The sequence below is a fragment of the Mirounga angustirostris genome, unplaced genomic scaffold (genome assembly GCF_029215605.1).
Source record: "Mirounga angustirostris isolate CCGP_5_RB_7025 unplaced genomic scaffold, mMirAng1.0.hap1 SCAF_15, whole genome shotgun sequence".
In the NCBI taxonomy this organism is placed as follows: domain Eukaryota; kingdom Metazoa; phylum Chordata; class Mammalia; order Carnivora; family Phocidae; genus Mirounga; species Mirounga angustirostris.
The window spans coordinates 57512278-57536604 of record NW_026991723.1 but is presented as its reverse complement, the minus strand read 5'-3'; the positions used below and the strand labels follow the sequence as shown (position 1 = coordinate 57536604).

General features: G+C 48.6%; 1 protein-coding gene across 1 annotated transcript; it reads left to right on the top strand.

Annotated features, from left to right (window-relative positions):
• The first annotated feature begins 13664 nt into the window (after nucleotides 1–13664).
• On the top strand, nucleotides 13665–16001 carry CCL19 (C-C motif chemokine ligand 19). Its single transcript, XM_045881976.3, has 4 exons — nucleotides 13665–14505; nucleotides 15179–15305; nucleotides 15529–15622; nucleotides 15713–16001. The coding sequence occupies exons 1-4, from the start codon at nucleotides 14445–14447 to the stop codon at nucleotides 15731–15733; spliced, it is 303 nt and encodes a 100-aa protein (XP_045737932.1). The 5' UTR covers nucleotides 13665–14444; the 3' UTR covers nucleotides 15734–16001.
• Nucleotides 16002–24327: the final 8326 nt, after the last annotated feature.

The window sequence follows — 24327 nt, the reverse complement described above, 5'->3', positions numbered from 1 at the left end:
GCCCTTTCCTGATTGTATTCAGCATTCTCTCACTCCAGGAGTGGCCTCCAGATCTTTTCCTAGCTCTGCCTGGGACTGCCTCTACTTTCCCTGGGGACCTTCTGAATGTGAACTCCCAAGTCCTTCTTTGGAAGGGAGACCTGTAACACAGGCAAACTCAAGTTCTACTAAACCTACCCTATAGCACAGTTCCAGCCCTGGGATCCCTTCCCAAACATCCAAGAGGATTCCCTTCTGCCCTAATCAGAGAAGTTGGGTACCTCTTTGTTTAATAGGGCTGTGTGAGTCTTTATTCCAATCTGGGCTTCTTGACTCCCTCAGCTTCCTTCCAGTTGGGAGAGCCTCCTCCCCTTCCCTTCTTTTCTCCCCTAGGGTACTTTAACCCCTTTAACCTCTGGAGACCAAGCCCCTTTAACCTCTGGCAGGTATTCAGAACCCCAGAATTCAGATGTAAATCAGTGTCTTCTCCAAAAAAGACTCTTTTTTTTTTTTAAAGATTTTATTTATTCATTTGACAGAGAGAGAGATAGCGAGAGCAGGAACACAAGCAGGGGGAGTGGGAGAGGGAGAAGCAGGGAGAAGCTCCCTGCCGAGCAGGGAGCCCAATGTGGGACTCGATCCCAGGACCCTGGGATCATGACCTGAGCCGAAGGCAGACACTTAACGACTGAGCCACCCAGGCGCCCTCCAAAAAAGACTCTTGCCTGGCTCTCCTCTACCTCTTCCTCCCCAGAGCAGAGATCCTCTTACTCTCTCCTTCACCCCTATATAGGGAGAGGGACGACCATCAGGGGGGCCAGGCCATGTGAGAAAGAAGAAAATAGATCCTGGGTGAGGAGCAAGAAGCTAGAAGTGACTGCCCCACCATCTTTTCCTTCAGTGGGAGCCTGAGCACACCACATCATTTACTACTTATCATAAAGTCATTAAAATACTTGCTCTCTGCTCCTCCTGCAACTGGTGAAAACAGGGGCTCTCCCTGGCTATCCTTGTGCAGCAGGTGTGATCGTAGTCTGCAAACTCAGATGTGCAAGAATGCCTGCATTTTTTTTTTTTAAGATTTTATTTATTTGACAGAGAGAGACACAGCGAGAGAGGGAACACAAGCAGGGGGAGTGGAAGAGGGAGAAGCAGGCTCCCCGCAGAGCAGGGAGCCCGATGCGGGACTCGATCCCAGGACTCTGGGATCATGACCTGAGCTGAAGGCAGTCGTTTAACCAACTGAGCCACCCAGGCGCCCAAGAATGCCTGCATTTTAAAATGTGCTTCCAAGGACCTTAATCCTACTCCGAGCCCCTGCACTGGAGTGCTAGTGAGGAATTCATCTGGCAGTCTTGAGATCCCCCCCTACCAAGGGCTGTGCAAAAGGTCAGAAAAACACCAAGGCACAAAGGAGTCTTCCTACCTGCCCCTCCACCCCCACCCCCACACCATCCCATCTCTGGACATTAGTCTTACCAGTGAATGCTAAGGGCCCTGTAGTACAAGTCGGTTGGCTCTTCAGGTGCTGGACTCTCAAACTCTTAGCTCTGGGCCATATTTGAGACATGGAAATTCAGCTGTGAGAGCCTCTGGGTTTGAACCTGGCTTCCCCAGACACCCCCAGAGCCATGGACTCAGGTGCTGCCACTTGCTACATCAGAGCCCATTGCTGGACCTGCACACCAATCCCCGCCCAGTCATAAAGACCTCTCTTCAAAATCCTTCCTCCCAGCCCCTCCAGGACATAACCTCTTTCCAGGTTTGCTTTGGACTTTTACAAAGGCAGAAGGGCCTTTGACATCGGGATGCCTCTGTTCTCAGCCCTGCCAAAACTCTTGTTTGCTCCAGAGAGAGAAAGGAAACACATAGGCAGAACAAACAAAACTTCATATTTTGCTAAATTATCCTGCCACATCGCCTGCCTCGTATGTGCCTCAAACCCTGCCCTGAGCAGGCGTGCAGTATAGTCTTTATTCCATCAGAAAATGAGCGACCACTCTCCTTGTCTGCCTTCATCTTTGACAATGTTATCCTGTTCTTTCTTTTTTCTGTAAGATGCATAATTTTTAAAAAATCAAATAATACATACTCATGGTTTTTAAAAATATCGAAAAGTACCAAATGACTTATTCTGAAAACCATTTCCTGCAAATTTTAACTCTTAAGCAACTTCTTCTAGGAGTTGGTGCCATACATCTAAATATTTTGTTCATTCTTCTGTTTCTTGGTTTATCGGTTTTAAACATTGCCAATTGGCTTCCTATTATAAAAAGTGGAGATTTGGGGCACCTGGGCGGCTCAGTTAAGCAGCTGCCTTCAGCTCAGGTCATGATCTCAGGGTCCTGGGATCGGGCCCCGTGTCGGGTTCCCTGCTCAGCAGAGAGCCTGCTTGTCCCTCTCCCTCTGCTCCTCCCCACACCCACCCCCTGCTTGTGCTCTCTCTCTCTCTCAAATAAATAAATAAAATATTTTCTAATAAATAAATAATAAAAAGTGGAGATTTAACTCTCTTACCAACCTTCCTCTTCTGTCACCCTATCCTCTAAATACAGTCATACCACTATATTTAGATCATGATCAGTGTTTACATTGTAATGACCATGTAATTGTTCGCTGCATAGCAAAGTAGTGCACTTCGCTTACTTTTCCTTTATCACTCAGCCTTTAGGGTTTTTTTTCTAAGTTCTAACTTCTCTTCCATTTTTAAAATACCTCTATCTTGCAGGGCGCCTGGGTGGTTCAGTCGGTGAAGATTCTGACTCTTGGTTTGGCTCAGATCATGATCTCAGGGTCCTGAGTTCGAGCACCATCTCAGGGTCCTGAGATCGGGCTCTGTGCTTAGTGTGGAATCTGCTTGTTCCTCTCCCTCCCCCTTTTGCTCACGCACTCTCTCTAATGAATAAATAAATAATATCTTTAAAAAATACTTCTATCTTGCCATTATCACAGCTTCAGTATCCTTCAAATGTTTCATCATTTGAGGTCAATGAAAGACCTAATGTTTAAAATATATGGAATAGAAGAAACCGTAAATGAGTATGTTTATCACCTTGACATAGAAAAGAACTTCTTAAGATGTAAAACCATAAAAGAAAAGATCGACACAATTAAATTCAAAGACTAGGGGCGCCTGGGTGGCTCAGTCGTTAAGCGTCTGCCTTCGACTCAGGTCATGATCCCAGGGTCCTGGGATCGAGCCCCACATCGAGCCCCGCATCAGGCCCCCTGCTCAGTGGGAAGCCTGCTCCTCCCTCTCCCACTCCCCCTGCTTGTGTTCCCTCTCTCGCTGTCCCTCTCTCTGTCAAAAAATAAATAAAATCTTAATAAATTCAAAGACTAGTAGGAGTTCAGGGTAAAGATGGCAAATTAAACACATGCATTTATTTTTACTTCTTCCTGAGCCCCAACTAAAACTATAGTAAATGTTTTTGGTGTGTGTATGTGTATAAAGGCCCAAATGAGAGAGGACATAAAGGTAACTTTCCAAAGATGCTGCTTAGACAGGAAATATTTCCATAAAAACAGGTATAAAGCATACAATAAAATTATAAATTTGAAGGACTTCCAATGCCTCACTCATGCATATGTAAAAATAAATATTTTATGAATACTAGTATACCAATGTTCAACAAGAAGACAATTAATGACTTCTACTAGAAATGTAAAAGAAAAGAAGAAAACAAATTCTAAAGATCAATCATCCTCAAAATTTACAAAATCATCACCCCCCCATCATGAAAACTCACTGTAATCCCTGGAATCCAATTTTCCTTTACACTGAAGCACTAAGACATTTCATTGCTTTAAAACTGGGTCAATATTATCTGCTAAGAATAAGTCATCCTCAGGGCCATCCAGAAAATTACTAATACCATGTTTTTAAATAATTTTGTCATTTTCTCTTCCATGAAATAACACACACACACTTATGAAATGGTGGGCCAGCGCCTTCTTGTCTGCTGCCCTCAGAATCGGAAGCCTCCTGCTTCCCATGGTCCTCCTTGTTTGTGAATCCTTTAAGCACCCGTTTGATAAAAGGGATGGACAGAGCTAGTAAGATCTCCCAGAATTACAGCTAATAAAAACATCTTAACAACCTCAGTTGTATGAACTAATTCCAAACTAAGCAGCCAGATGTCTTAACACCCTCCCCCCCCCACACACACACGATACCTGGGCCACACTTTGGCTAACCACTACTTCATTCTTGACTCATCAATCCAGCCTTTAGAGGGACATGATCACCAATGACAGTTAGGTTCTTCCTTTTGATGTATTCCTTTTAAAAATTAAAAATGAGGCACCTGGGTGGCTCAGTCGTTAAGCGTCTGCCTTCAGCCCAGGTCATGATCCCGGGGTCCTGGGATCGAGCCCCACATGGGGTTCTCTGCTCAGCAGGGTGTCTGCTTCTCCTTCTCCCTCTGCCCCTCCCTGCTGCTTGTGCATTCTCTCTCTCTCTGAAATAAATGAAATCTTTAAAAACAATTAAAATCAAAAATGGAACAATATGGGGCTAACAGCACAGTACCACTGACACAGTTGGCATCTTCTGCCTTGCATTTTGGCACAGGAAGGTCAGAGGGACTGGGTCTATACCTGCTATTTATGAAGCTCAAAATCAATTTGTTTCCTAGCTTTAATCATTTACCTGTGAAAATGTCTTCAGCTTCACTGGTCTCTCTTGTGAAGTTCTCTTTCTTTCCCACCTCCAGCTGCTATTTTTCCCTGTATTTTGGGACAAAATGATGCTACGCTGTTTTGTTAAAGTCATCAATGCTTCTGTCCTTTGGCATCAGTCTTGACCAGTGAATTGCCGTTTTTATTTTTTATTTTTTTTAAGATTTTATTTATTTATTTGGCAGAGAGAGACAAAGCGAGAGAGGCAACACAAGCAGGGGGAGTGGGAGAGGGAGAAGCAGGCTTCCCGCGGAGCAGGGATCTCGATGTGGGGCTCGATCCCAGGACCCTGAGATCATGACCTGAGCTGAAGGCAGACACTTAACGACTGAACCACCCAGGAGCCCCTGAATTGCCATTTTTATAAATGCTGAAGTTGCCAAGCCTCGTTTTCTAACACCTATATTTGTAATTCTTCTATTGGTGTCTACAGTTCCCCTACAGAGAATGTGTTAGCTATGCCAAGAAGCTGAAGACTGTTTTCTTCAAGACATCCCTTTCTCAGTGGGTGGCAAATCAAAACATCCCACGCAAACTCTGATGCCCTGTTCTTGAAGACTTTTCATTTAGAGCTATGGATTGTGGGAATAATAAATGTCAATCTAATATTAAAATAGCCAAACTCCACTTTTGGTCACCTGGGCAGCCAGAGCCAATTTCGGTTCAGAATCCCAGGAGCCACCATCACCATCACCACGTGAAACTCCACTTGGCTGTGATAGCGTCATTGCCCCGTTTCGCCACCAGGGGGCAGCATCGTCGCCGCGGTCCTCAGTCGGCTAAAGGCTAACAGCAGGCTTATGGGTTTAATTTTCTATTGTCATTTCCTTCATCTTTCTGGGATCAATTTTTAAAATTATTTTTATTATTTGTGCTCAAATGTGTCTCATGATAGGCCAGAGGCTTAGCGTTTTCCTGTGTCCACTGACAAGCAGGACAAACTCCTTTTCTGCTCGTGTCCCTGTTAAAGCCCTTCATCCTCTCGCGGAGCTTCGCGCCCGGCACAGTTAGGCTCTCAATAAGCCCCCGCTGAATAAAGAAACCTTTTCTTAGAGTTGGCACCGTAATTGTGCGGCGTAAGGAATCGATCGGGTGCAGGTTACTCTGTGAAGGAAGTGCCGGAGGTGATGTGAACTTCCTTTAGCCTTTAAGGCAAACATTACGTCCAGTCTTCCACGTTGGGTGCTCGGACTCGGGGTAGGTTGGAGTGGCAGTGGGAGAGAGAACCATTCGTAGCCAGACACGGGCCTTCGCCAGCGCACGCGTCTCCGCCAGCCCGCCGCGTACCTGGCGGGTTCAGGGCCTGAGTGGCGGGGATCTGGGGGGAATGCTGTTGTGCTAAGCCTGGGGTAACGGCCTCCTGGGGAACAGCCGAGACTCACGAGGACCCCACGTCCTCGGGGGTGCGGTCCCACCTACAGCCGAGTCTCCCCTCCGCGCGTCCGGCCCGCTCCCCGGACCCTGGGGCGGGCTAGGACCCTCGGCCTCGGGGCCTGCGGGTGCCTGGAGCGGGGAGAGCACCAGAGGCCGTCCCAGGCCCAATGACTTTGGGCCCAACGCCCTCCTCAGCCTCTGCGGGGCCCGCCGAGTCAGGGCCTCCACCAGCCGCTGCTACAGGACCCCCGGCCAGCCACAGCTTCCCCTCACCCCTCCACCGGAGCTCCGCCCTGCTCCGGAGCCTCCCTTCCCAGACTGGGGCGCCCTCTGCAGGCCTGGGAGGAGTGACACACAGCCTCATACACCACTAACACACACCCACACCCACACCCCCCACACACACACCCACACACACACACACCCCTCCAGGAACAAAGCCTGGGACACACGCATTCATCCATTCAACAAACACTAAGCACCTAATAGAGGTCCTCTCCCCACAGTCATTCACTCCCCTGTACTCTCACCCCTACCAAGGATTTGGTTGACTTCCCAGGCCCAGCTGCTACCTCCCCTGCCCCAATAGCTAAGGTGCCCACCATCCAAGATCTCTGCTCCTGGAACATGGATTCTGGTCAGACCAGGACGCCATGAAGACTGTGTGGGCTCCTTGGAGGAATGTGGGTCTAGGCTGGAATGGGCTGCCCTGAGCTGTAAGGTGACTGGTCCAGGCCTCACACTGAACCAGGAACCCCGCAAAGACGACTTGGCTGGGAAGAGAGTGAACTAGGTGAAGCATGTAGCCTACTTACGGTTCTGTGTGTGTGGTCAGAAACTGTTTCAAACCCACCTCCTTGGCATCCAATCTCCCACTTTCACCCCCATTGGATCATCTAAACCAAAGGTTAGGGAGTGGGTGCTTTAAACCTTCCACCCTTGGGCCCCGTGTCCTTTCCCTTTTAGCCATGATACTGGGTACCATCATAACACCCTGACAGCTCTCCTCCTTCCCTGATTCCTCTCCATATCCCTGATCTGTCAATGTTGGGGAGTTTCAGGGCTTAGAACATGAACCTCTTCTACCTATACTCACTCCCTTGGAGATCTCAATGTCTTACGGCCTTATAGACCATCCATATGCTCCCAAATTTGTATCTTCAGCTAAAATCTCTCCCCTGGGGGCGCCTGGGTGGCTCAGTTGGTTAAGCGACTGCCTTCGGCTCAGGTCAGGATCCTGGAGTCCCGGGATCGAGTCCCGCATCGGGCTCCCTGCTCAGCAGGGAGTCTGCTTCTCCCTCTGACCCTCCCCCGTCTCATGTGCTTGCTCTCTCTCATTCTTTCTCTCTCAAATAAATAAATAAAATCTTTAAAAAAATAAAAAAATAAAATAAAATAAAATAAAATAAAATCTCTCCCCTGGTCTTCAGACTCATATACGAACACCCACTTAACATCTCCACTTATATGTCCAAAATGCAGCTTTATCTTAACAAGTCAAAAGAGGCCTCTGATCTTCCCACAAACCCACTCCTCTGCAGTCATCCACATCTTGATAAATACAACCCCATCCATCACATTGCTCAAGCCAAAAATATTGCAGTATTCTTGTCTCTTCTTTCTCTCACATCCTATGCCAAACCCCTCAGCAAAGCCCATAACTTTACCTTCAAAATATTTCCAGAATCTAACCACTTCTCACCAACTCCCAGTAACATCATGTCCCCCCTCAATTATTGCAGGAGCTTCTGACCTGGTCTCTGTGCTTCCCTTCTTGTATTACTTTGGTCTCTTCTCCATCCAACAGCCAGAGGAGTCTTTAAAACAAGTCAGATCATGTCACACCTCTATCAACCCTCCAATGGTTCCCCATCTCACTCACAGTAAAACAGAAACCCTACGATGGCCTACAAAGCCTTACACCATTTGGCCCCTGTTATTATCTGACTCTATCTCCTACCATGCTATTCTTTGCTCACTTCCCTCCCAAACATTGGCCTCCTTTCTATTCCTCAAACACACTCTCATCTCACAATCTTCGCACTTGTTATTTTCTTTACCTGGAACATCTTCCCCAGATCTCTGCATGGCTCTCTCCCTCACTTTCTTCACACAAGCTTTCTTCTCAAATGTTATCAGTTAAGTTTTCCCTGGCCACCCTCCCCATTGCTCCCTATCCCTCTGGCCTTCTTGATTTTTCTTCATAGCACTTACTGTCATCTGAAATACTATATATTTTTCTTGTTTGTTTATTGCCTGTCTCCTTCATTAGATTAAGAACTCTGCAAGAGGGGCACCAGGGTGGCTCAGTTGTTAAGCATCTGCCTTCGGCTCAGATCATGATCCCAGGGTCCCGAGATCGAGCCCTACATCGGGCTCCTTGCTCAGCGGAGAGCCTGCTTCTCCCTCTCCAACTTCCCCTGCTTGTGTTCCCTCTCTCACTGTGTCTTTCTCTGTCAAATAAATAAATAAAATATTTACCAAAAAAAAAAGAAGACATCTGCAAGAGCAGAAATGTCTATTTACTGCTGTATCCCAGTGCCAAGAACAGTGTCTGGAACATAGGGGGCCTTCAATAAATATTTATTTAATGAATGTGTTACAAATCCTTGTTTATTATTATTTCATTATTTCATTCTTGCCTGTTGATTCTTGGGATCTTTCCCAACAGGCATTCCAGGCAGAGAGTATTAAAATTTAATTGAAACTTCTATGCCACTTTGCACTATACTCTTATATCATTCAGGATCTTGGTGGGAAATAAATGTCATGTCCAAAAAGGTTTAATGGGAAAAAATGTGAAGGAACCATTTACAAAGGTGAGGGCAGGGTTGTTGTAGGCAGCCGCTGCAGGTGAATTAGTCCACCTCCAAACCTCAGGCCGTCTCTCCTTCCCGGCAACATTGACATTCAATGTACTGCCTGAAATTCTGCCCACTGAAAGGACTGCCCTTCACCACCGTCGTTCAGGGCCAGTCTACCTTAGCGATCCATCTAAAAATCAAGACCATGCATTTTCTCCCTCTGTTAACTGTAGAAAACTTCTCCATGGAGGTGTGAATGTGATCAGAAGAAGAAACAATACAAATAGGAATCTGAGCCCCCTGCCCACGCTTTTACTCATGCCTTCTGAAACTTCTAAGGCCTGAACTCATATGTACAATGACCATTTAACAATGGAATGCTGTTCTGCACATCCAACTATATCATTTGCTATAGGTAACACCCTTGGGCCACATTGTCACTGGGTGAACTAGAGTCTGAGTTTTAGATCAGGGCCCAGTGGCAAATCAGGAGCTGCTTTTCAAATAGAAAATACTTGTTAGGGGCGCCTGGGTGGCTCAGTCGTTAAGCGTCTGCCTTCGACTCAGGTCATGATCCCAGGGTCCTGGGATCGAGTCCCGCATCGGGCTCCCTGCTCCTTGGGAGCCTGCTTCTCCCTCTGCCTCTCTCTCTGTCTCTTATGAATAAATAAATAAAATCTTAAAAAAAAAGAAAAGAAAAGAAAAGAAAATACTTGTTAGCAGAAGAAGTGTGGCCTTACTCCAACACCCTAAGGTGTAATTCTCCCAATGGGGTTCCTATAGTAACCTCTTCTGCCACAGAAAAGCTGAAGTTCATTGGATTTATGAGCCATAACACCCAAGGAGCAGGGCAACTTTCCTGGAAACTGGACTTGCTGCCCAGCCCTTCCTCGCTCTGGGCCTCATTCAAAACCACAGCTTCACGTCATAGCCAATAAGTACTTTGCACAGTACACCTAAATATGGTATATGTTGCCTCCAAAATCCAAACTTCCTTTAAGCATCGTGTCTCTTTCTTCATGGTGAAGGTGCAACACACCACAGACCACTATTTTTCAGCTTCTTTCCACCCACAATGGCCTAAAAATTTTACCTATGTGGCAGGGTCCTGGATATTTGTAGGATTTCTTTCTCTCTCTCTCTCTCTCTCTGGCATATATGGGTCTTACTAAGGCATTTAGGGTGATTGCTCTTTTTTTCTTCAAATTTTAATTTAAATTCTAGTTAGTTAACATATAGTATAATATTGGCTTTAGGAGTGTGATTACTATTTCTTGTGCACCAGAGGCAGTAAGCATAATGTCGTCAGTTGATATTCTGTGGGATGTCAAGATTATCTTATGACAAAGAGCAGGAACATTGATATATCCCTGTGGTAAGACAGTGACAGTGTATACCTGTCATTCCAATAGAAAAGAAACTGATTTCTGGGGCACCTGGGTGGCTCAGTAAGCTAAGCATCTGACTCTTGATTTTAGCTCAGGTCATGATCTCAGGGTCATGAGATCAATCCCCAAATGGGGTTCCACATTTGGTATGGAGCCTGCTTGAGATTCTCTCTCTATTTTCCCTCTGTCCCTCCCCACCTCATTCTCCTGACTCTGTACACTCACACTCTATCAAAAAAAAAAAAAAAAGAAAAGAAAAGAAAGAAAGAAAAAGAAAAAAGAAACCGATTTCAATGGTCTTTAATTGACTGATATGGAAAAAAGGCATGTGCTAGATTATTAGCCCTCACGGGTTCCATTATTCCCCTTGAAATAAGATTGCCCAGTGCCAAGGGCTATGACATCTTTTAAGTCTTTGAAGGTGCTCTAATCTATGCAATTTCTCTAGGAATGTAGCATTAATTTTATGTTTCCTGTTGTAGCAGGGAATGTGGTAGGGCAAGCACAGTTCCACTTGGCCCTTCCTACCATAATTTTCCTTACTCCATGGTCAAGGAACCAGTGTGAAGATTTGGATAATGACTAAGTATACCTATTCCCACTATACATTCTGAACCTAGAGAAATAACCAGTGAACAGGTATTACAGACCCACTGTGAGATGGATCTGGATCAAGGTCCTTCTGTCACTTGACCTCTATTAAGCCTTACTCTGACTGGTGGACCACAGTGGGATTTTGGGTCCCCAAGTCTAGTATTAACATAAGACAGACTGTAGCTAATAACACCCCAAAGGTCTGAGTACATCCTGTTCCACATTCAGACTCAACCTCGCAAATGGCTACAGATCTCTCTGTAGAGAAGGCTTGGAGTAGTCATTCTCAAATTTCAGCATACATCAGAATCACAAGAAAGGCTTGTTAAGGTACAGATTGCTGGACCACTTGCAGAGTTTCTGATCCAGCGAAGCTGGGGCAGAGCCCAATAATTTGCATTTCTGGCAAGTTCTTAGGTGATGCAGTTGCTGTTGGAGATGCACTAGGAAAACCGCTAACTGGGAGAAAGATTTCTAGAATCCGCCCATGAAAGAGACTCACACCCTCCCACCTCCCACCGGACCAAAGGACTTTGAGTCTAGGAAAATGACTTAAGTAGAGGAACTGGGTAAAAGACTATACAATACAATTTGCATCAAATTTCTGCCCACCAGGGCTAGATGTTTCCACTTGCACAGGTCAAGTAGCACATCAGTAAGCTGTCCATCTATTTCATTGCTAGGAACACTATGATCAATTAGATAACACTGCAGATCCCTGTGGGCAAAGCACATAAATTACCACTTGTCCCTACAGTTTATATAGTAATCTCATTTACCTTATTGCTCATGGTTAGGTGCCAATATCTGATCTCTACCACTCATGGATTCCATTATCCCCCTTGATTGCCCAGTCCCAAGAAGGCATCTCCTATCCCCATCTCTTGCCTCCTAAAGAAGCCTCTACAGTGCTTCTCAAAGAAGCTACCGTTCCCCTCATTAATACTTTTCTTGTTGCCTTGGAGAAGGAAGCATCTTTTGGGCCCCTTCAGAGGTGTACAGTTAGTGGTTGCACATCACAGGTACACTCCAACATTCCCATCTCTCTCAACTTTGCACTCCTTCCTCTACTTTGCTCCTCATATAGTCTGAGAACCAGCAGCATCAGCATCACTTAGAAGTTTGTTAGAAATGCAACATCTTGGGTTTCCCCCCAGACTTAGTGAATCAGAATCTAGAGTTTAACAAGACTCCCATGTCAATCACATGCGCATCAAAGTTTCAAAAGCATTGTTCTACAATATGTCAGTGAGGTTCTAACATCTCAACCTCATTGATCAAAGGCCACTGTTGAGTCTACACTTCCAGTAACCAACCCAACAGACTATTAACATCACTCCCAGGTGCTGAGCTAAGACAGTTCCTGGGTGAGGGCACCAATATCAATAAACTGACAAGCTCCCAGGTGATGCTGATGCTGCTGCTGTCTGAAGAACTGTCTTTGAAAACAACTACCAAAAAGAAAACTATTCATTTCCAGGACTGCAGCAAGATGAAGGATCTGGGGACTTAACCTCTCTCTCCTATCACCCACTGATCTCCTGCTGCTGCCTCCTATGGACCAAACTCAAACAGAAGCTGGAGGGCAAGGATCCTGAGTAATTCAGTCTAGAGAGGTCAGCCTTCCGGAAAACAGAGCAGGGTACAGAAGAGTGGGAGCATGGATGAGGTTGGGACAACAGGGAATAATCAGAACCACCAGAAGCAGGAGGATGCATAGATCAATGAAAAATGGATTGATAGATGAACTGACATATATCTGAATGAAAGGATAGAACAATAACAATGGTCAATATTTGATGAGTGTTTATTATGTGCCAGCCTCTAAACTAAGGACTTTACTCGGATTATCTCACTTAATCCTAAGAAGTAGATCTAGTACCATTCCTACTTTATAAATAAGGGTATTAAGACACAGGAATCGGGTAACTTGCACATGGTGACACAGCTAGCAAGTGGTGGAATTTGAATCCCAAGCAAGGCATTCTATCTGTAGAGTCTCACTCATCTGTACTGTTCTATGATCAATGGACACTTGGCAGACAGGCAGCATGGGATAGTGGTAAAGAGTGTAACCCTTACAGCAAAAGACACCTAGGTACAAGACACTTACTTGCCATAGGGTCTTGGGCTCCGAACCTCATTTTCTTTATGTGTAAAATAGAAACAATAATATGTTAATAATAAAAATTATGGGCGCCTGGGTGGCTCAGTCGGTTAAGCGTCTGCCTTCGGCTCAGGTCATGATCCCAGGGTCCTGGGATCAAATCTCACATTGGGCTCCCTGCTGAGCAGGGAGTCTGCTTCTCCCTCTGTCCCTCTCCCCCACTCATGTTCTCTCTCTCACGCTCTCTCATAAATTAATTAATTAATTAAATGAATAAATAAATAAAAATTACTTCATAGTTTTGTTGGGAAAGTTAGTAAAGTGGAGTCCTTGATACAGAGTCTAACAGAGTAAACGATAAGAAATATGATTACTATTATTATTATTATTAATGGATGGAAAGAAAGATAAGTCAGAAATTTATGAGAGAAACACCACCCAATCCAAAAGAGGGTCCAGAGCTTGGGTGGGATGGTTGAAAGGGTGTTCCACATATTAATTTCCCTTTTGAGTCCTGGTCTTTCTCATAAGGATGGGAAATCAGTTGTCCCTTCCTCCATCTGTCGATTCCTTGAAATTTGGGGATTGTCTGAGTATGAGCTGACCAGCCCTCTCCTTAAAAATCCCCTCTTGGTTCCCAGGATTGAGAGCAGGGGAAAGACGAAGGGAGCTATTCCAGGCCAGCCTCCCTCCAGCTGTTCTGCTGACCCAGGTGTTGGACGTACGAACATGGCAAATAGAGAAAGGGGCAGCGCTGGCTGAGCCAAGAGGTTGAATCCCAGAGGCCTGAGATGGGTGTCGGGCCTCTTCCCCAGGAACATTCCCTTTCGACTCCGCTTGTCCCAAGGAAGGGACTGGTTCCCAGATAACGAATGGGCAGCATAGGGAGGTTACCCCAGGCTTCGTGACTGTTCTGAGAGGACCAGAGAGACTTCTTCACCACCACCCGCACCAGAGAGAAGAGAAGAACCACAGAGACAAGAATGAAAATGAGGGATAAACTTAGGGAAGAGGATGCAACCCCTCACTCTGACGCCCCAAGCCTAACCATCACCTCTGAAAGCCAGCCCTATGGTTCATGATGCAAACGCCACCAAGAAGGCGAGACTGCAGAGCCTGTATCTTTGGCTGACAGGGCGACGTCCCTTCTCTTGGCCAGAGTGCGGACTGCTTAGATTCTCAGAGATGAAGCCAAAAAAAGCAGAAGAGCAGGGAAGCTACTGAGGCAGGAAGAAGGGGGGCTGGGTCAGGTTCTGTCAGAAAGAGGGGGACAAAGGGGATTCCACGGAATGGAAGCGGAGGGGAATTTCTGAGCAGGGAAAGTGAAAGTTCTGAGCCATAAATAAGAGGCAGTTGCAGCTTCGCACAGGCTTTCACACACATTCCCTGAGCCCTCACTGCCCGCAAGGCCGCCTGTGCGCGTCCCATCGCTCCCTCCCGCTGCCAGCGAGTTTCAGCCTCCCGAGACCCAGGCCCGCGCCCACTGTCTCACGGTCTGTGTGCCTCTGTCCGCCCTCCATGGCATCGCAAGCAGCTGCAGTGCTGGCCCTCAGCCTGCTGATTCTCCAGACCTCCCCGGGTAAGGCTGAGGGAAGGCTTACGGTGGGCATGGGGGAGGGGCGTCTAAATCTCAGACTCCCTGGCGCTGGATGTGAGGGACACAGAGTTAGGTCTGCATGTTTGGGTGAGCCTGAGAGTTCCCTGAGCCCTGTGAGTGTGGGTATGACTGGGCCCCCGAATTCAATGTTTGTCAGTCTCTTGGGGTGTCCCGGGGCCGATGGCTAGCCTTCTCTCTGCAGCCTCTCTTTCCTGCTGCCTCAGTTTCCCAGACGGGAGAGAACAGTATGCATTTGTTTACAGTGGGGAAAAAGGGAGATGCTGAGACAGGGCTAATAGTCCAAATATTTAACAATTCATAACTTCTCTAACCCCAGTCTCCTACTACCCTACCCCTCACTCCTCGGCTCTCCTCCCCAACCCCATGCTGTGAACAGCATCAACTCTTCATTTATGCAGCAGTTGAGAGGTCCTAGGGGAGAGGTTGGGGTGACCAGGGCAGCGGCTGTTTACCAAACAGCTTAGAAGTACTTCAATATATTTAGCAAACATACCGGCTGACTAACAGGTTTAACGCCCCCCTCCCCAAACACACACACACACTTGTCCTTCATCCCACTTAGGGCCACAGGGCCGTGGCCTCCCCTCCTCAGGGTGTCCTGACACCTACCTTCTTTCTCCCACCCGCACCCCAGCTCTGGGTGGTGCCAACGACGCTGAAGACTGCTGCCTGTCTGTAACCCAGCGCCCCATCCCAGGGAACATCGTCAGAGCCTTTCGCCACCTCCTCATCAAGGACGGCTGTAGAGTGCCTGCTGTTGTGTGAGTTGTGGGAGGACCTCGTGTAGCCTCATCTCCCCCATCAGCCACCGGTGATACCCCACCTTCCTATCTGCCTTCTCCTTGCCAAGCCCAGCCTCTTCAAGGAAGCCCCTGAAACGGGTTCCCAGATGTGGTCCCCAGCCTCTGCCCCTCACACCAAGAGCCTGCCAGGAGGCTGGGTTCCAGGGCTACATTCTCTCTGACCTCTGACCTCTGACTCCAGGTTCACCACACTGAGGGGTCACCAGCTCTGCGCACCTCCAGACCAGCCCTGGGTGGACCGCATCATCCGGAGACTGCTGAAGAACTCTGCAAAGGCAAGCCCGGCCCTCCCCAGCCCTGCCTCCTCCCTCAGAGCCCCTGCCCCAGACCCTAACCCATGACCCTGCCTCTCCTTCCTCCCCTAGAACAAACGCCACAGTAGTTAGCCCCTGACAGCCCCGGAGGGAGCCCTGTGTCTGAGTGAAGGGATGTGACTCACTGCAGCCCTGGGGAACCAAGGATCAGAAGGGAGGACCAGGCCTCCAGCGACTCTGCACCAGACCTGACCCAGCCGGGACGGGGCCTGGAGTGTGAGTGTGAGTGTGAGTGTGAGTGTGAGTGTGAGCAGGGGTGAGTGTGGCGTAGCAGGAGTGCAGCTTCTTCTCTACACCCAGACCACAATGCTTCCAATAAAGCCCGACTGGTACCCACGGATCTGTCTGTCTGCTCTTTGTTGTCTGTCCGGAAGGACCAGAATAGGAAATGGGGAGATGGAATGGCAGATCTCATTTTCCCTCTGCAACCTGAGCAACCTCCTCATGGACCCCTACTTAACGCCCTGTGTTCTCAGGACCAGTTCCCATGATCGGAGCCCCACCTGGTCTCCTCATAGCCCTCTCATTCTCCACGGTTCAACAATACCAAACCTGTGCCTGTTCTCTGATTGAGCCAAACTCTTTCATGCCTCCCAGTCTTTCTTCTCCAAGGCAAGGTATCCAGGTGTCTCAGGGATCAGGTGTCACCAGGGGGAAGGGAGTTGTCAAGAACCAGCTTTCCTGACTGGGGGCAAGAAGAGACCCAGCTCTATTGCCAGGAGCGGGGAAAGTACCCATCCACCCCCGCCATTCCCTCTGTCTGGAACACTCTTCTCTCTCACCAGCTCACCTGCCTTCCCATCTGGGTCTTGATGACTCTTCCTCCAGGAAGCCTCCCCTGACTCAAGGCTAGATTAAGTAGCCTCCCTCCCTCCCAAACTCCCAGGGCCCTTGCCCCTCTCCCCTTGCAGCTCTCATCACACTGAGTTATAACTGATAGTTTGTCAGCCTTCCTCAAGAGGGATCACATCTATTTTGGTTTCCACTGTCTCCCTGGTGGTCTCATTGCCTGGCACAAAGTAGTCACTCAATAAATATTTGTCTAGAAAATGAGTACAGGGCACCTGGGTGGCTCAGTCGTTGGGCGTCTGCCTTCGGCTCAGGTCATGATCCCGGGGTCCTGGGATCGAGTCCCACATTGGGCTCCCTGCTGCATGGGAGGCCGGCTTCTCCCTCTCCCACTCCCCCTGCTTGTGTTCCCTCTCTCACTTTGTCTCTCTCTGTCAAATAAATAAATAAAATCTTTTAAAAAAAATCTTTAAAAAAATAAAAGGAATGAGGAGAAGATACAACCAGAGACATGGAAAAGATACTAAAAAATGCAAAGATGCGGGGCACCTGGGTGGCTCAGTCGGTTAAGCGGCTGCCTTCGGCTCAGGTCATGATCCCGGGGTCCTGGGATTGAGCCCCGCATCGGGTTCCCCGCTCGGCGGGAAGCCTGCTTCTCCCTCCCCCACCCCCCTGCTTGTGTTCTCTCTCTGTCAAATAAATAAATAAAAATATTTTTTAAAAAAATAGAAAATGAGTACATATGTGAGGAAAGGCTCAGTAGCCAGTGGTGAGGGCCCATCTGTCCACACAGAATGTGACCTTCAGGCTAGCCTTCCTCTCTCACTCAGTCAGGCTGGGCCAGGTCCAGCCCCATCTGAGCAATCCTGGGGCCACACTTGTCAGAGATACTGACAGGTAGACCTGGGAGCCAGAAGGCAGAATGGAAGAGGGCCCAGAGGGTGGAAGGAGGAGCGGCCAGGGAGCTAGGGAGATTTAGCATGGAGGAACCCCACCACCAGCCCTGCAGCCCCTGTGGGCACCTGGGCCAAGGCAACACTAAGATCAGGGAGTTACAGAGAAGGAGTCTCCCCTTCGGGAGATGAAAGCGCTGTGACTCTTGCAGCATATCACAGGGCTGCTCTGGAAGGAGTGAACTCCTCACGCCTGGGAAGTCCCCTGGGGAAGCTGCTGGTCTCCCACTTGGGCCTCTAAGGGCCTGTCCCACTGAGAGCTGCAAGACTGTGGCACTGGGGTTGGATGCCAGCTGTGACAGCGGACTGAGCATTGTTACCTGGGAAGGGAGGGGGTCATCATTTACCAGCTATACCTCATCTGATAACAAAGCCAGGCCTGGGCAGTCTGGGAAGGGGAGCAGTGGTGAGGGGGTTATGCCAGCCCCTCCTCACGGAGCTGAGTGCATAGCAGCTTCCTTCTCCCCTCTGCTCCCAGAAGTAAGGTATTCAAAATCTCAGATATCCCATCTCCTAGAGCCCCAGGAGTGGGTGGGATGCAAGAACAACTGTTACAGCTGGGAAGTGTGGCCCTGCTGCCTGGAGGAAATGAGCCATCTGACTCGTGCCCCTGTGCACCCATCCATTTCGCCATCTCTGCACCCATTAGACTGCCATCCATCCATCTGCTCCTCCACCCATCTACTCATCCATCCATTAATTCATCCATTAAGGCAGCCAACCATGGAGCCCCCGGGGGCCCAGCTACAGACAGGTGTCTCAGGGATCCAGTGCCCAGGGTGCCCCAGCAGGCAGAGGACAAACACAGGCGTGAGGGGCACATTGCTTCAACTCCTTCTCAGTTCCCAGGGAAGCCAAGTGGAAGTCAGCCTGCCACAGAGGAAGACAGAAAACCTCCCTTCGGACTCTTGGGGGAAAACCCCAGACAGAGTAGGGGAGCGAGGGCAGGAGCCCTGAGGAAGATGCTACCATGACAGAAGCCCTGGATGCTACCTCCCTGCCACACCGCTGAGGGGGCTACAGGAACAAGTCCTGAGCTCAGTGCCCAGCCCTCAGCCCTGCTTCGGCACTTCACTGAGCCGCTCCAGGCAAGTCTCTTCCTTACTCCCCATCTCCAAAACCTTAGTTCCCCATCAGTCAGGTGTACGGGGACAGGTGCTTAATTTTTAAGAGTCCCTCCAAAGATTTGACTCATGAATCTTTGGGTCTCAGGCTAAACCCCCAGCATTCACACAGGCTCCCCAAGTCATGCACCTTCAGAAATGTCCCTACTTCTTGGGGCCTCAGGGACCACCCTCTGGGACAAAGCAAGAACTAAGACTCAGGAAGAGAGAAAATAATTCAGGAGCTAGTGAAGGGGCTTGGATCGAACAGCCGCTGGCCAGACCCTGGAGGCCTGGGGAATAAAGAATTTCAAGAAAGTCTGAGGAGGTGGACACCCGAGTACCACAGAAAGCAGGCATTTAGCCCTCCCTACCCCTTCTCCAGCCCGTGCCTTCCCATCCCCAGCCACCAACCCCTCCTGGGCACTGGGTCCTAGCCTCTTCTCTCCCTGCCACATACATGAGGGCTTAGCCCAGCAATCTGTGACTTGTCCCTACCCACTTAAACATTCTCAGCACTGTGACTTTATGTAATCACACCTGCTCCCTGTTTTACTATGATTTACTGACAAGGGTGTGTCGCTATCCTGAGTTCTGGCAGGCCAGAGGCCGACCTGCCTACCTGACAATGATGAGGCTGCCACCTTCTCCAAGGGAGGGTGTGGACTTCTGGCTCCCCAACCAGAATGCAGGGGCCTTGCTGCCCGCCTCTGAGAAGACACCCTGTCTAGGGCACACAGCGCCTGCTACCGGTTTAAGGCCAACAGCTGAGTGAAAACTCCCTACCCTGAAGGCCTAAGGCCCCAGCAGCCAACCTCTCCCTAAAGGGACCTGACATCGCTGCTCAGAGAGCTCCCGGCTCCCATCTACAGGATGGACAACAAACTCCCTGTCCTGTCTACTGATAGAGTTCTCAGAGAAAGGGATTGGACCTGTTCGTCTTCATTGCCAACCCTGCTCCGCTCTGGGGTTGGCACAAAACAAGCCCCAGAACTCATCTGATTAATAAAAAATGTAACTGAAAACGGCCCTTTCCCACGATGCCCCGCCCAACTCATACCTGGAGCACATCCAGTTCTCAAGACATTGGGACTGCCTCTGTTGCATGGGTAAGTGTTTGGTAAGAGCCAGCCCCATACGGTTTTGATCATATTTTCATCAGCTCGTGTTCGATTTCTCGGTAAGCCCCCACCCCCACGCTCCCCTCCTCTGGCCTCCGGGAAACTCAGAAACAGCCAGAAAAATCTTGGAAATAACAGTCTCATGACGGAGCAGGACTCCCAAGTGGGGAATTTCCTCAAGACCCCCTCTGTAAGAATAAGCCGGCCCTCCTGGGCAGAGGACTTCCTCAGTGGCTCCTGAGACTTGTCCCCATGGAAAGACAAGCGGTGTGGCGCTAGCTAGTTCACCACGAGTGCTGGGCACTGCTTTAAGTACTAGTATCATTCGTACGTTACAGCTAAGGAAACTGAGGTGCAGAGATTAAGTAACTTGCCCAGGCTGGACAGACGGTAAAGTGGCAGAGCTGGGGGCATGCCAGCTGGGCAGTTTGGCTCCAGAATCTGTACTCTAAGTTACCACACATACCACCTCGTGAGTTGACCCATCTCCTAAACAAAAATGGGAAACAATCCAGCAGGACCAGGTCTGAGGAAGTGGCTCTCAAGGAATAGGGAAAAGCCACTAACTCTGGGGTGCTAACCATGTGCCAGGCTCCAAGCAGAGTCCTTTATGTGCATTATAGCACTGCATCCTCTAACAACCCTCTGAGGTGGAGGTCACTCGTCCCATTTTATAGATGCGGAAATCGAGGCACAGAGAGGTAGGGTGAGCTCCCAAGTCCACTAAACTAGTAAGTGGCATTGCTGAGAGGAAATAGGCACAGGTCTCCAAGGCTATTTTTTTTTTTAAAGATTTTTATTTATTTATTCATGAGAGACAGAGAGAGAGAGACAGAGGGAGAAGCAGGCTCCCAAGGAGCAGAGAGCCCGATGCGGGACTCGATCCCAGGACCCTGGGATCATGACCTGAGCCGAAGGCAGACGCTTAACCATCTGAGCCACCCAGGCGCCCTCTCCAAGGCTATTCAAGTCTCAGGATTCCCAAGGAGGAGCAGTGGAGATGGAGATCAGGCCACAGATATGCTCACATCCTCACCTCCATTCCCAGGGGAGTATCAGAGGCCAGGACCAGGTGATGTTAAAAGGACAGGAGGAATGAGGGGTAGGGCTTGGGATCCTGAAAAGTAGGGGCAGGACAAGGGGGTCGTGTGGGCAAGGATTCTGGAAGGGGTGGGGCCAGCCTTGAGAGTCAGGGAGGGTGGGTGGTACCTCCACAGAGCAGAGAATCTGGGGATCACAGAGGTGGGATAAGACTCCTGAAGGACCGGCTTCTGAGGGCCATGTCCATCTCCTGAGGGCCTAGGATCAAGCAGGACAGGGGAGTAGAACAAGAACGAGGGGAAAACCTCCAAGGATCAGAGTAAATGAGGGAGTCAGACCTCTTTGCCCCTCTCCCATCCCTAGGACCTTCTAGCCTTCCATGGGTCCTGTAGGGAGGCAGAAGACATGAACTGCCCTGGGCTCCAACCCAGTGAAAGTGGGATGGCTTTAACCCCAGCAGCTTCCACCTTGTCCTACCAGGACAACCTGATCCCCCAGGGCTCTGGATCTCAGAGTCACAGTCCCTGGAAATCTGGAACCATCACCATCAAAACCTCAGTCACCTTGTGATCTCATACCTGTCAGATCATTATTTCAAGAAATCTCCTCCAAGAAGCCACCCCTTCCTACCAGGGGCCCAACATTTTAAAAGCCCTTCCTCGGGGCGCCTGTGTGGCTCAGTCAGTTAAGCATCTGCCTTCGGCTCAGGTCATGATCCCAGGGTCCTGGGATTGAGCTCCACATCGGGTTCCCTGCTCCGCGGGAAGCCTGCTTCTCCCTCTCCCACTCCCCCTGCTTGTGTTCCCTCTCTCGCTGTGTCTCTCTCTGTCAAATAAATAAATAAAATCTTTAAAAAAATAAATAAATAAAAGCCCTTCATCAATTCACAAAAACTGACTGACAGGACATCCTAATACCTAATGATGTCCCCATTGCTGACAGGACCCCCATTAATGTCAAGGCCCCCATTACTATCAGGTTACCATTCCTCTCAGGAAATCTTACCACTGTCAGGAACACCATGCTTGTCAGGCAAGACATCAACATTGTATAACTCCAGGGACACCGTTTTCCCTGTAGTCTATGTAAATGGCTCCTCTTGGCATGGCAGCCCTAAATGTCAGAATATCTGTTAGTGTAGGGCCCCCAGTAGTCTCAGGGCTGCCATGATATAGGGTCCTAACCCTGGCAAATCCTTGTGTCTAAAGTGATGCCACATCACTGGAACCCAGAACATTTATTCTTACCAGGCACTGTTCTAGGTGCCGGGGATACGATAGTGAACAAGACAAGATACAGTCTTGGGCCTCATGAAGCTGAATGAAACCCTCTAATGAAGGTTACATTACCCACCTCCACACATGAAAAGGCAAATAGACAAATGTATTAATAAGGATTCTCACTTGCAAGCCACTAAAACTCATTAGCTGATTTAAACAGAAAAGTAATTTGTTAAAAAGACCCTGGGAAATTGTAGAAAATGGAGGAGTAAGAGAGCCCGAGCAGCTGGAACCTCTTCCACATCTTGCAGTAGATCCAGGACAGTCCAGATGTCCCCCCAGGCAGCATCCCCAGAAGGGAAGCCAAATGCCAATAGCACGCTTATGTCCAGACAGCTGGAGCCCCTGGCCTGCATTCCATGTTTCAGGGGGCTCTGCTCCGGCTCTCCTCCAGTCACATCTCTGGGCACAGGGCTAAGGGGACATGCCCACCTGGAACTTGTGCTTCTCCTTCTAGAGCACATTTCAGGAACCGAAAACTCGAGAACTCTCTGCCCAAGTGGCCCCAAGCAGCTTCCAGAGTCTGTGCAGGCCTCTTCCTCAGAGCCATCCTTCCTAGAATGGTCTGCATCACTCCCTGCATCTGGAGGGTTGCCAAGAGGTAGCTATTTCCAGGGAACAGTGAAGGATCTTGTATGTATGGGGCCAGACTGCCTACACCAGGCACATGAGGCCCTTCATGGTTCATGATGGAACTGAGGGTAGAAGAGGAGGGGGTGGGAAGAGAAGGGGTACAAGTAGAGCCCTGGAGCTTGGCTCTCCCTTTACCACTTCATTCCATCATAGAACTCCAAGTAGTCCAAAAATTCTAAATTTGAACCTGGCCTTTGAATTGCTCTAAATGCATATTTTTCAAGACAGTAAGAGAGAGATATTTTTATTTGACAATGTGTTAGCTTGATCTATAACTTTAAAATATTTATTTTTGGGGGTGCCTGGGTGGCTCAGTTGTTAAGCGTCTGCCTTTGGCTCGGGTCATGGTCCCAGGGTCCTGGGATCGAGTCCCGCATCGGGCTCCCTGCTCCGCAGGAAGCCTGCTTCTCCCTCTCCCTCTGCTGCTCCCCCTGCTTGTGTTCCCCCTCTCGCTGTCTCTCTGTCAAATAAAGGAATAAAATCTTTTTAAAAAAATAAAAATAAAGTTGGTTTTTTTTAAAAGATTTTATTTACTGGGATGCCTGGGTGGCTCAGTCGGTAAAGATTTTATTTATTTATTTGAGAGGGAGACAGAGAGCATGAGCGGGGCTGGGGGGTGGGGGTTGGTACAGAGAGAGGGAGAAGCAGACTCTCCATGGGGAAGGGAGCCCAACACAGGGCTCGATCCCGGGACCCCGAGATCATGACCTGAGCCGAAGGCAGACGCTTAACCGGCTGAGCCACCCAGGCGCCCCATAACTTTTAAATATTTAGATACATGGTATGTTGGCCTTCATTTGCACTGTTGCTCCAAGCCCCACAAATGTTAGGTGATCAGCTCACCAGGTTTTACCTCTGGAATCACAACTACAGTGCCCCTGGAAAACACACATCAGTTCTGCCACCACTCCTATCACCATCAAAATAGATTCTCTACTAATCCTGCTCCTTTGCATCACTACTCTCTTCCTATTCACAATCCTTGGAAGGTGTTTCTGATGGGTTAAACCTAAGTCATGTGCCCAAGGCCTAACAGCAAAAGGGGGGAGAATTAGTATGTGACCTTTGGGTATTTTATGATGGAACATAACTATTGGTAACTAAGACTAATAGGAAATTCCTCAAATATAGAAAGGGGTTAAGGTTGTAGGCAGTGAAAACAATGATAAATACCTCCACAGTCTACCCTCTGGCTATCCAACATCAAAATACACCCTTTGTCCCAAACCCTAGGCTTCTAAAAAATTTAAAGGCATCACCAAATATAATATCACTTTTGCTTATACAATCAAAAAAACTTCACTACTCCTCAAAGAGAGACTATTCAGAGTTTTAGCAATTACCACATCTGTCTTAGTCAGCTTGGGCTGCCAAAATAAAATACCATAGTCTGGGTGGCTTAAAAAACAGGCATTTATTTTCTTATAGTTCTGTAGATTACAAGTTCAAGATCAAGGTCTTACAAGCTCAAGATCAAGGTGCCAGTATGGTCAGTTTCTGGCGAGAGCTCTCTACCTGTCTTGCAGATGACCACCTTCTCACTATGTCCCATGACCGAGAGAAAGAGATCTCTCTCTCTTTCTCTTCTTCTAAGGCCACAGTCCTATCAGATTAGGGCCCTACCTTTCTGACTTCATTTAATCTAAATTCCTTCCTAAAGACCCTATCTCCAGATACAGTCACACACAACCAATTTGGCCCACAGCAAAATCCAATTCTAAATCCAAGATCTCAGGGTAACATCGA

Coding starts and splice junctions, on each gene's coding strand:
- CCL19 (XM_045881976.3), top strand. CDS start 14,445: ATGGCATCGCAAGCAGCTGCAGTGCTGGCCCTCAGCCTGCTGATTCTC. Junction 14,506..15,178: donor GATTCTCCAGACCTCCCCGG/GTAAGGCTGAGG, acceptor CCCGCACCCCAG/CTCTGGGTGGTGCCAACGAC. Junction 15,623..15,712: donor TGCTGAAGAACTCTGCAAAG/GCAAGCCCGGCC, acceptor TTCCTCCCCTAG/AACAAACGCCACAGTAGTTA.